This window comes from Ursus arctos, chromosome X (assembly GCF_023065955.2).
Source record: "Ursus arctos isolate Adak ecotype North America chromosome X, UrsArc2.0, whole genome shotgun sequence".
NCBI lineage: Eukaryota > Metazoa > Chordata > Mammalia > Carnivora > Ursidae > Ursus > Ursus arctos.
Window position 1 is genome coordinate 45,472,742 of NC_079873.1, and position 23,821 is coordinate 45,496,562.

Sequence of the window (23,821 nt, forward strand, 5' to 3'; positions counted from 1 at the left end):
ACCAACTTGCGTACACTGAATGATCTCGATTTCGCAAATATATGTGTATAAAAAAAACCTGGGAAGAAAATATGTCAAAATGTTCATTATGCTTATTCTCTGGGGGCTTGTATCACAGGTGATCTTTTTCCCTACCTCTTTTGTCTTTTCTGTTATTTCCATATTTCCTATAGTGACCAGGTATCATCAGGGGGAAAAAAATCTTGAAATAAGTCCCTACACATCCCCCACACTAACAAATCCTGCCCACACTTGAGGCCCTGCTACAGCTTAACTGCATCCCACTCTTGTCTGTATGGTGCTGAATTTTCCCACTGGAAAATCTGCCTGTAATGGAGGAGTACAGGTGCTTCTGAGGAGGGTCCATATGGCTGGCAAAGCAACTCTTGCTTTTCTAGGAGGCTCTGCCTCCATGACCAAGTCTTGGTACTCAAGATCTGTAGCCCCTGTCTCAGCTCAGGCCTTTCAGGAGTCTCTAATCTTCAACCCTTCTTCCACCCTAGCTCCCAGAGGGATCTTTCTCACATGCAGCTTGCTGTCACTCTTCTGCTTAAATCTGTCAATAGCTTCCCTGCATCTGCAGGGGAAAAGACCCAGCCCGTTAGCCTGGCCTTGAAAATCCTTGGAGATCAGGCTTCTGCTTACCTCTCCAACTTTCTCCACTTGTACCTCCCTAAACATGTCCTGTCTTGCTTCATCTGGCTAACTGCCACTCAGTCTTCTGGATTCAGCTTACCTCCTCTAGTAAACCTGCCCTGAGTTCCCAGGCTGGGTCGGGACCCTGTCTCGGTTCCCACATTCCTCTGCGCTTCCCTCTGTCCCACTAGTCACACTGTGTATTCATCATGTACTGACAAATCTGCATCCCTCAGTAGACGAGGAACTCCCTAGGATGGGGCCAGGGTCCCCCCACCCTCTCCAGGGCACCCCATCAGATGCTTTGCAGAAATTAGCTCCTTTCAATCAGAACAACTCTGTGAGATAGGCGTGATTGTGCCCTGTTTGTCCAAAATGAGGAAACAGACTCAGAGAGAAGAGGTGGTGGTCTTAGGTTGTCCACCTGGGAAGCGGCTGAGCCGACATCAGACATGGAACTGTTCAGCCATCTGTGCTCTCTCCTACACATTCTGTATCTCCCCCACCTCAGGGCAGGGGGCATATTGGGTGGTAGTGGTAGGAGGTAACCAGGGAAGGGTCAGGAAGAACACTCTGGTAAGCTGTGGGCATACACACTTAGGCCAGTGCAGGTCACAGGACTCAGACTGGAGGCTTTGCAATCAGGACCTCTGTCTGGAGAGGCCTTATGTGGAGTACAAACTGGTATTTCCAGGGGTCCAGTGTGTGTAGGCTCTGTCTGGGATGTCAGTCTAGGATTTCAGTTGGGGGTTTGGACTAGGGAGTGCAGTTTGGGGAACTTAGTGTAGGGGCTTGGTCTGGAAGCTTTGCTGGGGCTTTGGCAGCCTGGGTTTAGGGTTCAGTCTTGGGCTCAGGGTAGGCAGTTCAGGCCAGTAGCTCCACCCGGCCTGGTTTGAGGAGCCCATCTAGAGTCCAGGTTCCAGAGTTCAGTCTAGGAAGTAGAAAGTGGGGAGAGTGAGTCTAGGGAACAAGAGATATGATTCAGAGGGGCTCAGACCTTAAGGCACTTTCTGGGGATTTTGTTCTGAGGGGTAAAAAATTGGGAGGTGAGCTTAAGATCTTGGGCTGGGTAGCTTAGTGAGCATTATTTTGGACTGGCTCTCATTCACAGATTCTCATTCTGAGTGGCTCAGAAAATTAGACTGGAAAATTCTTTCTTGGGCGGGGCGGCGGGGGGGCTCGTCTTTGGGCTTAGAATGGGGAGCTCAGCTGGCAAAGCTCAAGCTCTGAGGTTCATTCTGGAGACTCAGATAGGGTTGAGATTGGTACAAAATAGGAACCTAAGTTAGGTACACTCAACCTAGGGGCTGGTTTTATGGGCATTCAGTATGGAGGGCATCAGCCAGGGCAATCAGTAATAAAAACTGCTAACATTTATTGGGCCTTTGCCATGTACTACTGTGCTAATAGCTTTACCTGTATTATCTCATTTATCCTGAAAACAGCTCTATGAGGGAGGTATCCTTATCATCCCCCTCCTACACACGAGAAAACTGAGACCGAGCAGCTTGCCCAGGGACAGAGAGTTGGTAAAAGGGACTCTATCTGGTGCCCAGTTTAGGAATATTACACTGTCAACTCACTTTGGGGGTTCAGTACAGGGAGCTCATTTGGGGAATTTCAGTTTGGAAATGTCATGCTAGGGATCCAGTGTGGAAATAAAATTGAAAGAACTTAGTCCTGAAAGCTCAATGTGGATATGTGATTCTGTAGAATCCATGGGCTCTGAGTGGAGAAATGAGCCAGGAGGTTTCTTCTGGGGATCCCAGTTAGAGGGTTATAGAATGTGGAGACTCAGTGTGGCAGTGAGGTGTCCTTCTTGGGTTTTAACATGGAGCCCAGTCTGGAGACCTTATTCTGCAGGACTCAGCCTGGGAATCTCAATCTGTGAATCCAAGGCTGGGATGTAGAAAACTGGGGGGGGGGGGGGCGTTGTTTGTGGGGAGTCAGTCTGGGAGTTAAGACTGGGAAGATTAGACTTGGAGGATCAGACTTAATTTGGGGGAAAATCTAGGGCATTAGCCCCAGGGCGCAGTGAAGGCGATGGAATACAGGGGTCTTCAGTCTGGGGGACTAGGGTTAGGGAGAACACAATCTGGAGTCTCTGTTTGGAGCTCAGACTGGGTAGCTTCATCTCAGGGTTCCCTGTGTGGTTCACACTGGGGAATGTAGAAATCAGTCTAAGGGCTCAGTGGTTTCAGTCTGCGGCATGGATCAGTCCCTGACAAAAGAGTCAATCTTTTGGGCTCAGAATAGATGTCCCAATCTGAGGGACAGTAAATGGGGGATGAATCTAGGGTGCTAAGTTTGGCAATACCTGTTTGCAGAATGGTGGCCATGGAGATAAGACTGGGAAATTCTTTTGGGGGACTCTCCCTATGGGACCTCAGGCTGAGGGCTCTAACTGGGAACCCGCTCTCAGAGCTCAGGGTGGGGAGAGCATTCTGGAAGCCCAGATCTTAGTTTGGGGAAACCAGTGTGTGTGGGGAGGGGTCCTTTAACTGGGACCTCCTACTGGATTCAGCCTGGGGACTCAAGTTGGATATGTCAGCCCATGGAACTGCTCCCAGGGAATCAGTCTGGAAGGCTTTTTCTCGAGGTTTAGGTGGGGGCTTTCATTTGGGGAGAAGATTGAGGCACTTAGTCTGCAGATGTCTGTTTGTAGAGTTCAGCTGTCAGATGTTCTAGGGTTCTCGCTCTTTCTAGAGGTGCTGGCTTGGTAGCAAAGTGCCCCATGTGGTAGGGTGGAGGGGGCTCAATTTGGGAAGTAGACACTGCAGCAGACACAACTGTCTGCTCCTGATTCTTGCAGCTTCCAGCACCCCATACTTTCCTAACTTTCCTCCTACCTGTAGAGCTGCTCCTTCTTAAGTCCTTTGCTGATTCCACCTCCCTCAGCTTTGGCCTTGGCCCCCATTTCTTCTCCATTTACATTCACTCTCTTGGTGATCAGGGCCAGCCGCACAGCTTTGAATACTGTCTATGAGCCAGTGACATCTAAATCTCTCTCCCTGGGATTCTAGACTCATCTAACTGCCTACCTGGCAGCTTACTTTGAACATGTCCAAAATCAACCTCCTAAGCTCATCTCAAGAACCATTACCACTAGCCAAAAATCTGCAAGTAATTCTTGACTCTTTCTCCCAAGCCTCGCACCCACTCCATCCTGGTTCTTTCAGTGCTGCTTCCAAATATAATCCTGAATCCAATCATTTCTCTCTACTTCCACTGCTACTACCCTCGTCCAAGCCAACTTTTCTCACTTAGATTATTGCAAAGGCTTCTTACTGGTCTCTCAGCTTCCCAAGTAATCCTGATCCAAATCTTCCCTTGGCTACCCACTGCGCTCAGAATAAAATCCATCTCCTTATCCAGGACTTTAAAGTCTTGCTCCTCTCTCCAACCCTACTTCTACCATTCTACCCTCACTTAACATGCTCAGGTCACACTGGCTCTCTTGTTGGTCCAGAGATAAGCAAGCTGCCACCTCCTCCCCCCTAGGAACTCTGCACCTGCTGTTGCCTCTGGGGAATATGTTCCTCCCCTGTTGGCACGTGGCTCCCTTCTTCTTGTCATTCAGGTCTGACTCAAATATCTTCTATTCCGAGAGGCCACCCAACCTCAAGTAAGCCCCCTAGTCCCTGTAACATCACCCTCTTATTCTCTGAATTACATGTAGCACTCATCAAATGTTCTCCTGTGTATTTATTACTTCTCTTTATTATCTGCTGTCTGTCTTGTTCACTTCCATATCCCCTGTGCCTACAACAATGCACAGAACTAAGGTGCTCTGTAAATAGCTGCTATAGAAATGAAGTAATGAATGGAAATAACACTCTGGGGAGAGAAAGTTGGGGAGACTCTGGGGAGGCACTCTTTGAGGTGTGACCCTGGGGGCGGGGAGTAGGTCTCATACTGGAGCAATCAGAATGAAATACTCTTCTAGTGGGCCAATGTGTGAGGACTCAGTCTGAGGAGGCAGTATCTCAGCCTAGAGATCCAAATCTTGGAGGTAGAAAATATGGGGTCCAGTCTGGGGTGCTCAGTTCTGAAGACATAAGTCTGGTTGGGCTCTGACCGGACTTGGGAGGTTCTTCATGAGGTTCATTCTAGGTAGCAACTGGTGACACAGAGTGCAGCTCTAAATGTGGATGATGGAAAGTCAGGGGCTCGATGAGACAACTCTCTTTGTGGGGAGCTCAGCTGTGGAGATTCAGTAAAGAGGGCTTGGCCTGAGGGGTCAGTCTGGGCTCTCGGTCTGGGGGCTCGGGCTCAGTTTCATTTTGGACTTGGGACAACTTCATTTGAGGATGAGTCTAGGGATGAGCTTTGGGGTCTTGGCTAGAAAACAGATGGCTCCCTCTAGGGGATCATTCTGGGTATACTCTTCCAACTCTGGGGTTCCAGTTGGGGACTTCAGGCTGGGGGATTCCTGAGGGCTCTGTCTGGGTACTCAGGCAGAGACTCAACCTGGAGGTTCATCCTGGGGTCTTACTCCAGAGCCTCAATGTGGGCCTTTCAGTTTAGAGATCCTATTCTGGGACCTCATTATGTTGCAAGGCTGACTCGGTGAGTTAAGTCTTAGGGGATGGGGTGGGGCAGGGCCCGGATGTGTGCACTCACTTTGGGCGTCCTTGCTGTCCGGGGAGCCGTGGGGCAGCTTTAACAGATAGTCCTTGAGAAGCAGCTCATAGCGGGGAATGCGCTGCACGGGCTCCAGCATGTGGTGCTGCAATGTCAGGTTGCCACAGGCTTCCTCCTTCTGTGACAGGCAGAAGCAGAGGGGCTCAGGTCTGATCACAGACCCCTCACTGGGTCCCTGCAGACCTCTCCTCCCCAGTCTGTCCTATCCAGCTTTGCTCCTTACCTGCACCTCATGGATGATTACTTTAAACTGGGTGGAGCGCTCTGTCCAGGTGTTGACCAGCTCCACAGCCCGGTCAAAGTTCTTCACATACTCGCCATACATCTTGAGGAAGGGTGCCAGCTTCTGCAGGATGTCTCCGATGCGTGGGTAGCGGTCCCTGGGGTGGAAGCAGGGGCTGGCACGGTCCTGCTGATCCTTGTCCCCCAGAATTCTCCCAGGGTTCTTTCTAGGTCTCTAGTCCCAGGGAAGCTACTCTCATCGCATTCCTGGAAATCTGCTTCTCAGTCAGTTCTGCTCCTCTGGAATTGCTGCTTATGTTATAGGCCAGTTAGGCCAAGAGGCTCAGCTTGACCTGAAACCATGGCCCGGGCTGCCACCTGCCCCAACTGTGCCCTTCTCAAGTACCAGGAATAACATGTCCTGAAGTACCTGCCCTGACCTCACTGCAGGGGCCACTTCATACACTTCTTACTGATTCTGTGCCCAGCCTTATTCTGGGTGATTTTGAAGACACAAATGAGTCAGGGTCACTGTCTAATATGGGACACAAAGTGAACAAGCCTGCTCATACTCCTCAGGAGTCACAGTTCGCTGAGGGACACACAGGACTAGACCTGGTCTTAGCCCTCACTGGTGATGGTCTGCTGGGGGACACACAAGAACCAGGCCAGCCTATCCCTCAGGGGTGACAGTCAATTGGGAAGATGTAGGAACTGGCTTCATGACAGCCCTCTGTGGCAACAGTCTAGTGAGGGAGACATACTTTATCCTGTGGGTGTGGGGAGCATGGAGATGATTTTAAGCAGGAAGTAACATGGTCTGATTGTTCAGAAAGACAATTATCGCAGGTGGTATAGACTCTAAAGGATGGATTGGAGGAGGAGAGCCTGGCGGCTGGGAGATTGCCTGTAAACCCTGCCCTTCTACCTCAGGACTCAGCTCAGGAATCAGCTCCTCCTTCTCTAACCCCAGACTAGGTTTGGTCCATTTGTCTGGATTCCTACAGCCTCCCATTCTCAGTGCTATCATAGGTCTGATAAAAAAACAAAAAAAACAAAAACAGCTCACATTGAGCACTTATTATTTACGGGATACTGTTCTAAGCTCTCGACATGTGTCAACTCATTTAAATCCTTCAAACAACCCTCCAAGGTAGGCTCTTATTATTACCCTCATCACGTAGAGGAAGAAGCTGAACCACAGTAATTGAAGAAACTTGCTTAATATCACAAAGCTAGCAAATGGCAGAGGTGAAATTTGAACCCAACCAATTTGGCTCCTTACCTCATACTCTTAAGGGCTGTGCTATTCTATTGTAATTTTCTGAGTCCTGGTCTGTGTTTCATATTAGACTGGGAGGGCAGAAAGGGTGGAGCTTCGGTCTGATTCTCTTTGTGAAAGGCAGTAAGAGGAGAGGACGGGCGGAACGAACTCTAGTGCCCACTTGTGCCCTGGGCTTGGTAGGCACGTGGACAGGAGGGCAGGCAGCCTAGATCTGGGGTCCCTCACCATTCTTCCATGCGCTTCTCTAGCTCAGGCAGCAGAAACTGCTGGTGGAAGCAATAGATGGAGCAGATGTTAGAGAAGATGCCATGGACAACGTCAGCAGGGAAGGAACTGCGGTTCCGAGCTTCTTCCAGTAGCCGGGCACAGAACACCTGTGGGGCAGGGCAGGCATGTTCAGCCTAGCTGGGCCTGGGCCTTGGCTGGGGAAGGGGCAGCTTGTAGGTGAGGGTAGTGTTTGTGGGCAGCTCTGTGGAGCTTTGGGATCAGCACTGGTCTTGAGACTGAGGAGAGTGGGAATGGAGTTAGGCTTCTATGTGGGGTTGGATTTGGGGTTATCGAGGTTAGGACCTGGAGGTAGGCATTGGAACAATGAAAAGTCAGGAGCAGGATCAAGGTCAGAATTAGATTCAGGGTCAGATCCAATCATTTAACACATATTTTTGAATGCCTACTGTGTGCCAGGCACTGTTGTAATGGCTGAGATAACATAGTGAACAAAGCAAGCAAAAATTCCTACCCTTATGGATTCAAGTGGATTTGGGGTCAGGAATAGGGCCAGGATTAGAATGAGGATCAGGGTCTGGTTTACAGCTGGGGTCAATTCAGGATCTAGGTCAGAGCTGCAGTCAGGGCTGATATACCCATCCAAAGTTGGGAAAATGAGGGTTGGTAGAAAGATCAAGCTTGGGGTCATAATCAGAATTGACTTCAGAGACAGGATGGGGGTCAAGGTCAGAAAGGGGTCTTACCAACTCTAGATTGGTAATAGTAGGCTTGGGCTCAGGCCCTATTACTTCCTCCTTGGTACCCACCTACCAAGTCCTGGGACCCTGGGACCCTGGGACCCTAAGGGATCATTCACCTGATCCAAGAGATGGAGCCTGGAAACGTAGGCCTTCTCGGTTTGCAGGAGCTCATTGGCAATGTGGAACACCTTCTGCTGCACGGTCAACTGGAAAGGAGAAGAGGCAACCACTCATCTATCACCCTGTACCCTAATCTTCACCCAAGCCCTCAGAATTCTCAGAACAGCTCAAATGCTACTCTGAGCCCAATGCTACCCTGGGATAACCCTATTCCCCCATCTCTGGACCCACAAGCCTCCCAGCTTCAATCTCTGACTCCCCAGAGTATCACAAAGGCCACTCCGCAATTCCGATGATACATACTCTCTCACTTGGCTGCTCATGCACCCAGGCATGTGCTCTCTTTATTCATTTAGCATAGCACAGTGGTTAACTGTGTGGGCCAGGAAGTCAGACTTCCTGGGTTCAAATCCTAGCTCTGCCGTTCATTAGCTTGCACAAGTTGTGTAACTGCTCTGTATTTAAGTCTCCTCATCTACACATATTGATAGTAATAGGACCCAAGTCCATTTGTAATTGACATAATTAAATGATTTACTATAAGTAAAACATAGCAGACTACAGATTCAGTAGTCTATAAATGTTATTTATTCACCCACTCAGTTCACTGTCAGCAAAGGCTTGCTGAGTACCTGGGGTGTAAAGAAAACACGAAAGTACAAAAATGTATACAACTCATCGCCTGTTGGCCCAGTTTCCACATCACTGGACACATATTTGCTGAGTCCCTGGCCTCAGCCTCCACATTTGAACTGGGTTCTGGTGAAGAAGGTGTTCTGGCTGCAACCTAACTTAAGTGCAAGGATGCCTTTGAAAGCAGACTTAGGCTGCCGGGGCACAGAAAGGGTTTCCTGCGGCCAAGAGCCTTCAGGGCCACAGCTGCAGGTCCTTTGGGCAAGAGGAGCTCTAGCTCTTGTGCCCCTCTGGCAGCCAACTGCTGGGAAGTCTCTCTGGATGTGAGAGACTTTCCATTTTATAAATAAGGAAACCGAGGCTTGTGGTAGGGGAGTGGAGACTTGCCTGCTGTCATATAGCTACTGAGTCTTGGGATTTTCCAGCTGGAGTAGGACTTTAAGGATCCCCAAGCAGGATGCACATCTTTAAGATGGAAAAACTGAGGTCCAGCCAGTGGTTCTCTGATGAGGGTAGAACAATTTTCCCAGTGGGCATTTGGAACTGTGCATGGTCATTTTGGTAGTTACAGTGAAGGGGGGTGGGCGAGGTACGGGTTTGCTACCGACATTGAGTACAAGGGGACCAGGAAAGCCAAACATCCAAAGTGGAAACAATGTCCTGTTTTGAGAAATAATGAGCTGGGGAAGAACCAAGTGTAAAAGCCAGGCTCCTGGTTTTTCCACATGGTCCTGTCTCTTGGTGAATATGGGTCAGTACCTCCACAGACTCCTGTCTCTCTATCGGGGGCACTGGGATTTCTCTGTCCTTCTCATCCTCCTCCTCATCGTCCTCCTCCTCCAGGTCGCTGTCAACTTCCTGGGAGCCAGGCCGGTGGGGGTCAGCCAAAGCAACAGGGACACTGGCCAGGGCAGGGGGCCCAGGGCACAGGCTGTGGCTGGGGGGCCCGTCATCACTGACGAAGCAGGTCTCCTCACTGTTGGATGGCGAGCTGATGCTGTCAATGCCGCTGTCCCGGTTGGGCACCTTCTCACCATCCCGGGGCCCAGGGGCCAACAGGAACAGGCAGCGGGAGGCCTCGCCCTCGGGAAGCTGGGGCACTGGTGGCTGCGGGAGTGGCTGTGGCAACACGGCTGGCTCTGTGGGACCTGGGCTGGGGCCAGGGGCTGGCCTGTCCGAGGCGACAATCACAGGCTCTCTGAGGTGGGTGGTGAACACACATGGAGGCAGGATATGAGCTTGACTGAGAATCCCATCTTATAGCTGTCCTTCCTGTCCCAGGCCCACCCTCACCTCCACAGGGTCCCCCAGGGACTAGACTCACCTTTCAAATTTTTCAATCAGTGAGGATACTGCTGCAGAACTGGGACTGGCCTCCGCCCTGGGGGCCAGGCCCTTGGCCACTCGGGGGTCTGCAGGCAGCGGGCGTGATGGTGGAGGAGGAATGGGCTCAGGTGGGGGGGGCATCCGGGGCATCTGCAGGTAGCTGGGCTTTGGGGGGACTGGAGAAATGGACAGGGAAGAGAGGGGAGATCCCAGTGAGCTGAGTTTGGAGGTGGCTGTCATGGTCAGGCCACAAGGCCCTCCACAAACCCCCAGTCTGCACCCTTGCCCAAGGCAGGTACAGAGAAAGCCTGAGGCAAAATGCCAGTATGTATGCGTCAGCCCCGGGCCACAACCCTCTGCTGCTGCTAGACCACAGTGCTTCCTATCCTTCTAACAAGACTTCTCCTCTGCCACTGGTCAACATTTCCCCTCCGTTATCCCCTCTCCTGGGCCATTTCTCCACCCCTCGCTGGAACCACTTACCTTGTGGCTTTGGGCCTGGTGTCCGCTTCAGTGGCGAAGGACGCTGGCTGGGGGTTTCAGTGGGGGGGCCTGGGTCTGAGCGAAGCCGCTGGGGACCTTCTGGATGAGGTTCAAGGCTCTGGCCAGGGTCAAGGGACAAACTTTTAACCAGGATCCGGTTTCCTTGGTGCAGCCCTGCAGAAAAGGAGAACCTGGGTGTGAAGCAATTGATGTTACCCCAAAGAAGCCTGGGGAGTTGTATGTCTTAGCAGGTATTGGAGTATTGGGTTTCCCTGAGCCCCTTTCAAGGGCACACTGCCTTTCTGGGAAGCCCCTACCACAGCCCTCAGATGGGGAGCCAGGCCCAGGGCTGTGGCTGTCTGTTTTCATCAATAGACAAGGGTTCTTTGTGATCTGTACCTTGATTCCTTGTATCTCAGCAGGCATTATTATTAGGGCATTTAACCAGGCTAGGGGTGGGTGCGAGCACCCTACAGTTTGTGTATGTGTTTGCAGCCCTTGTTTATATAGCCATGGTGAGTATGCTGAGACTAAGCCATTCTTCACCCTTTTTCTTAAGGTCCTGAGGATACCTGGCCTTCCTTGTCTATAATTTTATACAGCTGAGTGTGCTCAAAAATGACAAAATTGTATTTCATAAGCAAAAGTTTTGCTCCTTAAAATCCCAGCCTCTCACTAATCTGTACTACCCTCCTCTACTTCCACACTCACATACAACCACACACACCCAGCACCCAGAGTTCAGGTCACAAGAATGGCTTTAAAACAGCGGGCAACAAATGCAGAAAATGGGAGGCCCTTTTGCACTGTCCATCTTCCCTCAGTGTGGGCTCCCTAAGTCCACCTCTGTCTTTGGTCCTAGGGGAGATGATGGTTGCCTTTGGGAGAGAAGATTCCATCTGGAAGACAATGAGGGACCCTTCAGGATGACAATGTCCCAAAGGGAAGGAGGGTGGGGCTCAGGTGGGCCTGGCTGGGCAGAGAGCTTTGGAGGATCTCATCTGACGGAGAAGTTAGTGTGGGGTGGGGGTGGGGGACGGAGCAGAGAGGGCGAACCCTGGAGGCAGGCTGAGGAGCTAGGTGGCCATCCTGTGGGCAGAAGGAAGTCATGAAAGGCCACAGCTGTAGGGAAGGACGCAGGCAAACAGGTGTGAGGACAAGAGAGTGAGTGTCAGCCAAGCACTCTCAGAGCTCCCACCCACACGTGGTGTTGGTTTTGCTGGGCCACAGCCACATAGCCTCTCATAGCCACAGGATCTGTTACCCTGTGTTACAGAGTCTCATACTGACCAGTCACAAAAGGGCCCACTCAGTTACAGAGCCACATGGTGTTATTAAGAATGTTTCATACAACTGCAGGGCCACGCAAATTCAAATATCCAATCACATGCCATCACATTCCTGAAAGCTGGTCACACACAGTCACCAAGACCCACGGTCACAAACTCAAATATTATCACACGGCCCCGCAGTATTACATACACAAGCAAACATAGTCATGCACAGTCACAAAGACAGTCACACAGTGGCAAGCCTATCATTTTATGCAGTTTCATACAATAATTTCCCAATGACTTACCATCATATATGCTCCTCAAATATGGCTACACTGAGTCACAGAGACATACAGTGTCATTTATACTGTATCTCACAATCACAGGGCCACAGCATGTCACACATACCATAATATGGTGTTACAGGTTCACACACCTGTACGTGGTTCACACAGTCAGGAGGACTATAGCCACACAGGGTCATTATACCATGTTAGATACAACCTCACACAATGGGATGACATCACGAAGTCACACACCATCATGTAACCAGAAACACACGCAATCACAGACATCTGGCCTACTTTACTCTCATGTCATACTCATGAAACAAACATGTCCAAGGTGTCCTTGGGTCTTAGGGGCTCAGACACACATTCACACCTGACATTTGCCTACTGGTCTAAGTGGTCATGGTGTCACAGGTGGCCTCTGTTGCAAAAACATACAGCTACAATATGCAGAGACACCCTATGGGGTCACATGGGCAAAAAAAGTCATGGGGAATTTTAGGTCTCCCAGTCCCGGAGGGAAGGAATAGCCCAACCCACAGTGTTTCAGCAGCTTCCCTGGGTCCCTGGCCCCACTCTGGCCCCAGTCCAGCCAGGCAGGCCCCAGGGAACTCGGGCCGTGGTCCTCTCCCAGCCCTCAGGGAACACAGTGCCGCAGTCCCCAGGCCAAGCCCCACTCCTTCATCCTGTGCCTTGCCCTGGGTGCAGTTTCCTCACTTCCTTTCCCACCTGAGCAGGCAGGGCCCTGACCGGGAGCGAGGACGTGCTCCTCTCAGTTCCGCTTACGCTGCCCTGCTCAGCACATCCTGGCCTGGTCCTGCCCTGCCTTCCCCCTGGGTGTGGGGTTGAAGAGGATGAATCACTTGGAGGGTGGCACGTGAGGAGACACAGTTTGAGAGACACATGGCCAGGGAAAGCGAGAGACAGAGTAGTTGACAGTGCCAGAGATCCAGCAGGCAAAGCCAGGCACCCCACTGTGCAGAGACACCCCCCCTCTGAGATACACACATAGGTGCCAGGGTCTCAGGTACCCCTTGCCTGCCTCCTCAGGGCTCCACCTCGCCCTGTCTCCACACCTCAAAGCAGGCAGGCCTCACTGGGTAAGTCCTCCTTACCCAGTCTGTACAGAACAGTTGGGGGGCCCCTGGCTGGGCTTCTCTCTCTTCACTCCACTGCTTTCTGGGGAGAGGGTGACCATACTATTCTTTGTGGCCCTGCTCTGGCCTACCCTCTACTCCCTTTCACCCACCTCATCTGGGAGCCCACCAGTGGGCCGCTCTCCTTTCTCTCTGCCTCCTTGCGGGCAGCCCTGCAGAATGGAAGGCTAGATAAAATTCAAATATTCTGGGACACTCTGGATTCCCAGGAGAGAGGGGCAGGGACTGTGAGCTCAGTAGCTAATGAGGAGATGAAGGCAGAGAGTGGGGCAGCAACTTGCCAGAGGTCACACAGCAAGTCAATGGCAGAGCTTCAACAGATTGGTCCTGCACTGGACTTCTTTCTTAATCCTGCTCTTCAAGGGGAAGCTGGAGGGGCAGGGTTGTACCCCAGTGCTTCAGAAAGTCATAAGCTGCAGTGTGCCTAGTGAATACAATACCTCGATGCCCACCTACAGGGAGATGACATCAGGGTTCCAGTTCAGGAGCCTAGGCCGGGCCAAGAACCTGCTAAGGCTCCACGGAAGGAAGAAGGTGCAAGATCCCTCTCTCTCCTGTTTTGGTGCTCCTGACGTGCCTGTCCCTCTGCCTACATTTCCTTGTCTCCTCCTATGCCTTCCGTCAGTGGCTCCCTTGTCCCCAGGCCTTGCTCCCTCCATGTGGGTAGATGGACTTCCAGCTCAGGTCATGACACTTACCTCCACAAGAGCCTTCTGTGACTTCCCACTGCCCATGGGGAAGATAGGAACTTCTCAGTGAGGCCTCCATGGCACCCCACGATCCTGTTGAACTCTCTGGTTTCCCTAGGCTAACTCAGTTCCCCCGGATACTTCTGAGCCCTGCTCTGAGCCCAGTAGACTCACAGCTAGAAGATATGAAAATCCCATCTCTGCCCCTAGGGAGCTCCCAAGGGAGGCCTTCTCCCTTCCTGGACATCACCGCCTTTCCCACTGCCCCATCCCATGCCCTCCTGGCTGGGTCCTGCATTGGTTTTCTCCAGCCCATTTTTTACAGTTGACAATCCATGACATTATCTCTCATGCACACACACCTACACACCTGATGGAGTCCTCCACCAGCACTGCCCCCTCCACTACTAGGTTTACCAGAGTTTCCAGGGCCCATGAGAGCAGAGGCCACAAAGGGCCTCACCCCACATACAGAAAGTCACACCACTGAACCTTACAATACTTTGTGAAAATGTACCCAGCCACACACTGACAATGCACAGCCCTCAAAGACCCAGCGAGAGCTGCAGAGTTGTTCACATTTCCATATGCAACGTGCTCGGCACATTAGGCTCGCACACAACCATTGCTGCCATTCTGGCATCTCTTGTCACTGACCGGAAGCACCCCCTGGGCACCCCAGGAGTGCCTGGGCACTGCCCCAGCTCTTCAGTGGGGATGGGGGTGGGGTGTGCAGTCCCAGCAAGCATTCAGCAGGCAAAAGGTAATCATGATCTTAACCCTCAGGGAGCTCCCAATCTCAAAGACAAGAGACTCTCACTCAGGAAAAGCTAAGTGAGGCTCAGGAAGTGCAAGGGGGGTCAGCCTGTTGGGAGTGGGGAAGCAGAGGGGAGGGAGAGGCCAAGGACAGGGCGACCAGATAAAGTACAGAATGCCCAGCTAAATTTGAATTTCAGATCAACAATGAATAATTTCTTAGAATAAGCATGTGTCGTGCATACTTACACTAAGAATTTATTATGCCTTACTAAAACATTGTTTGTCGAATATCTGAAATTCAAATCTACCTGTACTTTATTTGAGCAAGTTTTAGCAACCTCAGTCAAGGAGGGCTTAGAGTGTGGGGTGCCTGGGTGGCTCGGTCATTAACCGTCTGCCTTCAGCTCAGGGCGTGATCCCAGAGTCCTGGGATCGAGCCCCACATCGAGCTCCCTGCTCTGGTGGGAGCCTGTTTCTTCCTCTCCCACTCCCCCTGCTTGTGTTCCCTCTCTTGCTGGCTGTCTCTCTCTCTGTCAAATAAATAAATAAAATCTAAAAAAAAGGAGGGCTTGGAGTGAATGAGGCAGAGCTGGGCTTCTGAGGCGGCACCTGGCAACCAGGGCCCCCTAGTCTCTTGACCGTTTAAGCCTCCAGAAAGCTGTGGGCTCTATCCAATTTCCCTGCAATGGGCCCCTGAGTGCTCATGACAGTGACATTATTTCAGGGATAACCTTGAATTTGGTCTTATTTATTAAAAAAACAAGGACAATCATTTAGAACCTGTGGTATATGACTCTACCAAAGAAGGGTGGCATGACTGCATTCACTGACTGGACTATGTGTGTTGAGGTGTTGTGGCACCTTCGTTAGAAAGAGTTGGTTCAGGGGGCGCCTGGGTGGTTCAGTTGGCTGGGCGTCTGACTCTTGATTTTGGCTCCGGTCATGACTTGTGAGATCAAGCTCTGTGACAGGCTCTGCACTGGGCGTGGAGCCTGCTTGAGGTTCTCTCTCCCTCTCCTTCTGCCCCTCTCCTGCTCTCTCCCTTTCTTTAAAAAAAAAAGGAAGACCTGGTTCAGGAGTCAGAGAGACCCTAGTTTAATCCCAACACCCCCACTTACTAGTTGTGTGACCCTGGGCAAGCCTCTCTAGCTGAACCTCAGTTTCCTTGTCTGAAAAATTGGATAGTAATCACAGCCCCCTGATTTTGGGGAGTCTGTGAAACAAAGAAGGGAAAGAGTGTAGTGCCCCCCACCCACACAGCAATGTGAATGAAACTTGAAAGCCAACAGAACCCCACATCCGCAAAGACACGGAACTATGCGCACAGATACATAAACCCACAGGCCGCAGGCTGCAACCCAACACAAAGCTATTGACACACCAAGAAACACGAGCAAACTCAGCCTGAGATGGACACAGAATCTAGCCCCACCCTCCTCGACAGCTCCTCCGATCAGGGCAGGATTCCTACTAGAAGTGCAAAGAAAAGACCATGGTACCCTGTCCCGTAATTCAAACTCAATTGAAAATACAAATCATACAAAACTGTAAAATAAGTGTTCAGAAGTATAAGAGAGTTTTGAATTTTTCCACGACAACTTAGTGTTATTGAAATAACAAAATCATTCCAAAAACTGTCTCTGGTTGCTGCATGCCCCTACTTGGCAGGTGCCCTGAGCACATGCTTTGGGGCTCCTGGCAGAGCAGGTCTGTCCTCTAGCTGTTGGAAGATAATGACCCTGCCTCTCCCTCACCTCTTTCTGGTAATTTCAGCTCCCAGCATGCCCCTTCCCTGGCCAGCAACACCCCCTCTCCCATCCTAGTTGTAGCCTTGGCTTAATCTCAAGTTAGCTAATAGGGCCTCAGACTGGACCTCAGCCATTAACTCCATGGTGACCTGGGGAGTTGCTTCACAGTCCTGGAACCCAATTTCCCCATCTGCAAAATGGGGGAGAATATGTGTGTGCTCCTCATTTTGAGGACCTGGTGAGATGCTAGAGTGGGCAGAAGCTGGCCCCAGCACTCAGGCCTCCTGACCCCCGACTGCTTCTCCCTGCAGCCCCCAGATCTCTGTCTCTCCAGGCTAAGAGGTAGGCCCCAGGGACAGTTGGAATTCCTGGGGGTGGGGTGGGGTGGGGTGGGGTGGAGAAAGGGAACAGAGGGAGTGGAGAAGAAAGAACAACAGCAAATAAGAAAGTGCCTTTTGGAAAGCCAGCTCTGCTGGGCAAAGGGGAGAAGAGGAGTCCCTCATTTGAGAAGAAAGCAGGGGATAAAGGCATAGCTTCCCCACTTCTCCCACTTTCCACTTGAATGTGAGGTCCAGCCTGACCCAGGCCTTGCTTGGCCTGACAGATGTTCGCTCTGAAAGTTCAAACACAAAGCTCTGTCAAGTGTGAGACGCGCAGGGGGAGCTGTCTACAGGAACCCTGTGGGTAGATCTGAAAATTCTTTCCCTGAAGCGGACTGGTCTTCTGAACATAAGGATTCTGCAGAAAAACAGAGGTACCTTCTGCAGAGCGAAGGCACTTTTGGAAAGTGGGAGCCACTTCCAAGAGTGTCCTAGAGTGTTTCTTCCTGCAAAATAGAGAAACTTTCAACAAAATGGAGGTTTCTTTGATAAAAAGAATGCCCCTTCTGTAAAGGGAAGAAATTTCTACAAAGCAGAGAAGACTTCTTCAAAATGGAGGGACATTCTGTAAAGCGAGGAGAGTTCTATAAAGACCTTTTTGTAAAACGGATGACCTGTCTGTAAATGAAGGACTCTCTGCCAAACAGAAGACTCTTCTGTAAAATGGAGGAAGTCTTTCATAGAGTGAGGCCCCTTCTGTAAAGTGAAGGATGTTTCTGTAAAGTGTGTACACTCACGTAGAGTGAGGACCCTTCTGTAAAATGGAACAGTATAAGGCATTAGGGAATAGTAAGGACTGGGGTAAACCAGAGACCACATGCCTCACCTGAAGTAGGGACAGTAGCTCCTCCCTTCTATCTAATTGTCACTTCGCAGGAACAGGGCCCTGTGTTTTCAGATCTTCCAATATTTTAAGAGAATCAGAAATCTGGACTTCTATGTGAAATCCCCTAATTTTGAAAACAGTGAGTAGGCCAAACAATATTTGTGAGTCAAATTCAACTTGTAGGCCACCACTTTGTGGTATCTGAATTAGATGGTCCTTAAGGTCCCTTCCACCTCTGCCGTTTATCTCCTGCCCTATCTAACATGCTCTGGCCTTTGGGGAGCAGCCTTGGAGGTCCCTTCTTCCACCCTCTGCTAGGGCCCAATCTTCTCCGGGCCTGAGCAGGCTCATGCAGTACTTGTCAGCAGTCCCCTGAACTGGAATCTGCCTGGCCCAGTTTACACTTTGTCCTGTGAAAGATGCCTGGAGAAGAGAGCAGGGGATTTCAAGAACCTTCAGAACTCTCTGGAACTCAAGATGTTCACTTTTTTAGTGGAGGATATAAAGTATGGGGATTCAACTATTTGTTAAGCACCTACTCTGGGTCAGGCTTTGTGTTGATGCTTTCCTGTATGGCATCCTCCTAACAACCCTCTGTACTATTAGCTCCATTTTATAGGCAAGAAAAGCAAGACCCAGAGAAACAAAATAACTTGTCTGAGGATACACAGAGCTGGGACGGGATCCCAAGCATGTCTGTGTCCAGAGTCACAGAGCACATCCTCAGCCAATGTTTGCTGAGTTGGGAAAGAAATCACATTTGGAGGGGGGAGTGGGGATGACTTTCTAAAGGAGGTGGTTTTCAGCCATCCAGGATGGAGTGTGGTTTTGTTGTTGTTGTTTTGGTTCGGTTTTGTTTTGTTTTTGATTTTAGGTGGACTGGATGTGGTCCTGCAGGCGCAAAGATGTGAATATCAGGTGGGAAGGTGAAGAGTGTGTTTGAGGGCACAATGAACAGAGTCCTAGGTTTGTAAAAAACGTTCCAGGAAAGGAGGAAGGGGGCAGGAAGGGCCAAAAGACAGGCAGGTGTCCCTGCCCACACACACACAACCACAACCACAACCAAGATACAGAACTCGTAGGGGGCATACAGAAACAGACATTGGCAAAGAAACACACACACACACACACACACACACACACACGCACGCACAAGATCTACATACAGAAACCCGCATGCAGAAACATCTAGAAACTCCCAGGGGCTTAGACAGAACCAGGGTGACACACAAGCAGGCAAACAGGAACATACAACAAATACAGACCCAAAGACACACATAGACACACACAGATATATACAGACACACAGTCAAACATACCGATAGACATACAGAAATAAGAACATTAAGATACACACAAAACAGACCCTTGGGGACAAAGACAGCCAGGAAGCCAGGCACATGTGTACACATGCACATGCGTGCACACACACACACACACACCACAGCCACATGGGAGCACAGGCAGCCCATCCCTCTTCCAGTTGCTGGATTGCTGTAAGGGCCTGGCCACCTCCTCCTTGTGCCTCTGGACCTGAGGCCAGAGAAGGATGGGGGCGGTTGCTCCACCCCCAGGAGGGGCTGGGGACTTCAGAGGACAGGAAGGGAAGGGAGTGGAGCTGCAGCTGGGAGCACTGGGGGCAGTAATTACCCAGTGCTGGGGCTGCCACGCTGGCTGGGATTTCCCTTCCTGTGAGAACAAAGCCACTGTGGGATGGCCCCGCTGACCCCTGCTGTGTGTGACCCCAGGGGCCCCAAGATCCACCCATCTCCCTTCCCCTCTCACCAGAAGCCTGGTCAAATTTGAGAGTTAGTAACACAGAGAGATCATGAGGGAAAAAGGCAGAGAGAGAGAGACACTGGAACCAAGACAAGGAGGGAGAAGACCGGAAGGAAGACTACAGAGAGCCCGGAGAGACCGACGGCTAGAGAGGGAAACGGTGAAAGGGGGGCAAGTCAGAAAGGAGACAGGGACAGTGAGGGATGCAGGCTTAGAGAGGCAAACGGACAGAAATAAAAAGGGCAGAGCAGGGCCATGTGCTGAACATGGCTACAGGCTGTCATGCTGAGTGCTGTGGGGTTTTCTTTACCTGTGGCAAATTCTTAAGACAACACTAAGAGGTGGGCATGATAACCCCATTTTACAGATGTTAAAACTGAGGCTCAGGGAGGTGCTGAGACTTGCCCAAGGTCACAGGAAGCTAGAAAGTGGCAGAGCTGGGTCTGGGGTAGGGGGGCCTCTCACCACTGCCTGACCCTGCCAGAGACTTAGGACCCAAACAGAGATACCTGAAGGAATTCTCCAGAGAACAAGAAGCGGTCAGTGAGGCATGGAGACTGGAGCCCCTAAGAGATGCACAGTAAGAGAGACCCACACCTTCCCGGCCCTACTTCCTGCCACCCGGTGGGGCTGTGTCAACACCTGGAATGCATTAGGCAGGGAGGCCCTGCTTAGGGGATCTGGGAAGAAGCTAAGGCGGGGGAGCAGGGAAGGTGAAGGTGAAGGCAGAGGTAGTGGTGTGGGCAGCTGCTGCATGCCTAGCAGGCCCAAGCGGAAGGACTGCTATGCCAGCTGCAGAGCCCTGGGGCCAGCCTTGCCAGTCCCGCCTTTCCCGCTTTCTACAGGCGCCTTCCCTCTGTGACTTAACCCCTTCCATGCACGGACTACAGGAAAACAACACAGAAGGCTGAAAGCTGCCCGCACCAGGAAGAGCCTCCCATTCCCTCTGGGCCTCAGCCCCACACCTGTGCCCCTCACCCTCTTGCCCTTAACTCTAGGGCTCAGGGGGGCACAGCTGATGCCTGCTGGATGCCCCATCAGGTCTTCAGGCTCACTCAGACTCAGTGCATCCCAAGCCACACCCAGCCCCTAGTGGCTCCTCCTCCTGCCTTCCCCATCCCAAGAGTGGGACATCCATCCCCGCAGTTCCCCAAGCCAGAGGCTGGGCTTTCTCCATGTCTCCTCCCTCTCCCTCAACTCACACATCCAGCCAGACCCCAAGCCCGAGCAGACCTGACTTTCTTAGCTTTAGAATCCATAAGCTTTTCCCCACTGTCCAGCTTCCTAACTGGTTTCCCTCCCATCCTCTCTACAAGGCATTCTCCACACCACCACCAGCTTATGAAAACAGTCTGCTTCAATTCCTGTGGCCCTGTGAAGGGCTCCCCTTGCCCCCTTGCCTCCCGGGTGAACTCCAACCTCCTGAGCTTGGGGACAAGTAAGGCCCAGCTCAAGTACACTTCTTCCCTGCCCCCACCCTCCAGCCACAATGGCCTCTTGTCTGTTCCTCGAAAGTGTCCTCTTCCGCCTGGGGCTTTGGCACATGTTGTTCCCGTGGCCTGAATGGCTTTTCCACTTTGCCTTACCTCTGGACTTCCATTTACCCTTGGAGTCTCAACTCAGGTGTCCTCTTTTCCCTGCTTAGCCCCTTCCTCATATGTTCCTGCAGCATCTGTGCTTAGAATTACTTGTCATGTAGATCTTCCCTGCTAGGAAGAAGCTCTGAGAGCCTAAGAATTGTGCCTGTCTTGTTGCACACCAAGCACCTTGCACGGGGCCAAGCACGTAGTACATCTTCAACAAACATTTGTTGAATAAAGAAATGCCCTTCTTCCTCCCCTTTCATTTTCCCTTATCTGCCAAGTATTTATTACCAAGTATTTATTGATGCCATGTTACATGCCAGACAAATGCGATGATCAGGTCCCAGGGTTATAAATGGGGAAACTAAGGCTCTGAGAGGGGAAAGGAGGCCCGGGGGGGCACAGTGTGCCAGTGGCAGAGCCCAGAGTGCTGAGGTTCCTTCAGCTACTGTCCTGCATCCTTGTCTTCAGCTCTGTGTGGGTTTTGAAGCACCTTGTGGAGATGTGATGCCTTCCAAGTCCAAGGAACTGGGTATTAGAGCCCAGAGAGGCTGGACTTACTGCTCCAAGGATGTCTGCTCTCTCCGGAAGAGGGAACATAACTCTGCAGGGCTGGCCAATGGCAGACTGTGCTTCCTGCCCTCATTCCAGACAGGTCCTAGCCCCACCCAGCCAGGATCTGGCCAGCTCCACATCTGCCTAAGGCATTTAGCTAACTAGCCCCCAGAAAGCAATGGTTGGTATCTGTCTCAGACACAGCTGCCACTCACCCTTGAGGAGGCAGGTAGCTCCAGCCAGGCCCTCCCACAGGGACAGAGGCACCCGAAAGGGCTGAGGAACGGGGGTGCCAACCATCTGCAACTTGGAAGCTTCAGTTCCCTTAGTCCTGTCTGGGGAAGACCTTTCCCCAGCTATCCAGAGTCTTTACATTTTGTTGCATTTGTTTGGAAGGCCCCAGCTGACTGAACCAAATCTGGGTCTTTTCCCAGACATTCCCTCAGAATCTCAAACTGCTGCTTTCCAAAAATCCCCAGCGCCCACCACTCCCTCCTGTCAGGAGCCCCCTCCTCTTTCCATGAACGACCTCCCTCAGGATGCTCTCAAAAGGGAGAACATTGAGGGAGCCACAGGAATTTACCAATGTTTGATTTGCTTTTCAGGAGTATTGCCGCAGTTCTTTGCAATAGCCACTACCCTGGGTATCTGTGAAAGGAGTTTCAGCTTTACGCAAATGTGCTTTAAAAACTGCCCTCCCTCCCCAAGGCATTTCTAAGGCAAAGTTTGGGCAGGTAATGAACGATCCGCCAGAGTGTGACCCTGCTGACCTCACTATCTGTCTTCAGGGATGGGACTGGCCCCCAGAACCACACACACTTCTCCCCATGAGCTGCTTTGTGATCCATGGTATGCATTGGTTGTAAGAATTCCCAAACATCTCTGGCCCAGACCTCTCTCTTTTGAGCTTTCCAACCCTACCTACAGATGACTGCTGGCTACTTACACCTGGATGTCCCCCAAGGCCTTTCAAACTCAACATCCTCCCTCAAACCTGTTCCTTCTCGTGCAGGTATATGGCCCCAGCACCATCCACTGGGTCACTGTAGTTGGTTTCAGACAACAACCCAGACTCATCCTGGACTTTTCCTTCTTCTTTGGCCTCTACATCCAAGCCACCACCAAGGCCTGTCCACGTTAGCCTCTAAATATCTCTCAGATTTTATTGTCCTTATGTACTGCCATCACTCTAACCCAAGCTACGATCACCTGTCACTGGGATGACTATGACCCACACCTGCCTGTCTCCCTGCTCCCATTCTTGCATCCCTACCATCCACTCTCCACATGCAGCTCTGGGGATCTCCCAAACACCCACATCTGAGCACATCATTCCCCTGCTTGATAAACCCCTCCACAGTTCCCCTTTGCCCTCAGGATAAAGTCCCTTTCCTAGCCTTATCCCTTACTCCTCTCAATACCACTCCCAGTTTCCAGCATGCCCCAAGCCTCAGTGCCCTTGCTCCCACTGAAACTCTTACCTGAACTGCCTTCCATGTTCCTCCTAGCTCTACAAACCTTGCTGACACCCTTTGGAGCCCTTGCTTTGGGCCAGGCCCTGTGGTGGGTGCTGTTGGTGCTGAGGTTTCCTTGACCTAGAGTTCCAGAACTACAATTGCTTTCCAACTTGAAGTGCCAAATGGCAGCCATTCACTGGAGCCAGGCATAGATGGTAAACTGAGGCAGCCGGTGTTTGTGCATATGTGTGAAGGGTTGATTCACTCCCTTTAGCTTAGATCCCCTGACTTCCCTTGGGTTTGGGAGGGAGGGAGGTAGGCCCACACAGGATCCTGAGAAGAGGGCCTCAGAGGGGAGGCCTATGCATCCTCCAGGCCTTCGCCATACTGATTCACTGTAGGACCATGAATAAACTGCCTCTCTGAGCCTCCGCTGCACCAACTAAAAATCCGTTCCCACTCTAGGCTGTGCATCAGAATTACCTGGGAAGCTTTAAAGAGAGATTCCTGGATTGCAACCCCAAGATTCTGGAGCTCTGAGGTGGAGACTGGGAAACACATTAATTTTTTCAAAGTCAACCGGGGATTCTGATGTTCACCCAGTTTGGGAAACCCAGAACCAGATGGTGTCCAGGGCCCTTTCCAGTTCCCATTCTAACTCTAGGAGTCTCTGATGATGCCCTAGACTCCAGATTAGAGGGAGACAGCCCTATTGCTGCCCCCCTCCCAATTGGCTCAGTTTTCCTACTACCCATGAAAAAACTCCTACATCAGGTGCAACTATTTTGAGTGAGACAGGCCCCAAGCTACTCCCCACCCAGCATTCGGAAGGATATTCTAGGCCTCAAAACTGAGGAATAGGGTAGGGTTTTCCCCAAATCTCTGTGAGCAAACCTACAGCTTAGAACTCCTTTCTGACTCTCTCAAAGCCCTCTCTGGCATCTCTTTCCAGGTTTTATTAACCTGGAAAATGGGTATAAAAACAATTGCCCCCTCCCCTACCAGAA

The 23,821-nt window shown here is 51.2% G+C and overlaps 1 protein-coding gene across 1 annotated transcript in view; it reads right to left on the reverse strand.

Annotated features, from left to right (window-relative positions):
• The window catches only part of FGD1 (FYVE, RhoGEF and PH domain containing 1), a 40,054-nt gene that overhangs the window by 12,382 nt on the left and 3,851 nt on the right, over positions 1–23,821 (reverse strand). Inside the window, exons 2-8 of the mRNA XM_026488672.4 lie at positions 10,318–10,491; positions 9,833–10,010; positions 9,268–9,706; positions 7,872–7,961; positions 7,013–7,161; positions 5,504–5,660; positions 5,260–5,398 (exon numbers count right to left, since the gene is read on the reverse strand). Of these exons, the coding sequence (XP_026344457.1) occupies positions 5,260–5,398; positions 5,504–5,660; positions 7,013–7,161; positions 7,872–7,961; positions 9,268–9,706; positions 9,833–10,010; positions 10,318–10,491 (1,326 nt within the window). The remainder of the gene's footprint in view (positions 1–5,259; positions 5,399–5,503; positions 5,661–7,012; positions 7,162–7,871; positions 7,962–9,267; positions 9,707–9,832; positions 10,011–10,317; positions 10,492–23,821) is intronic.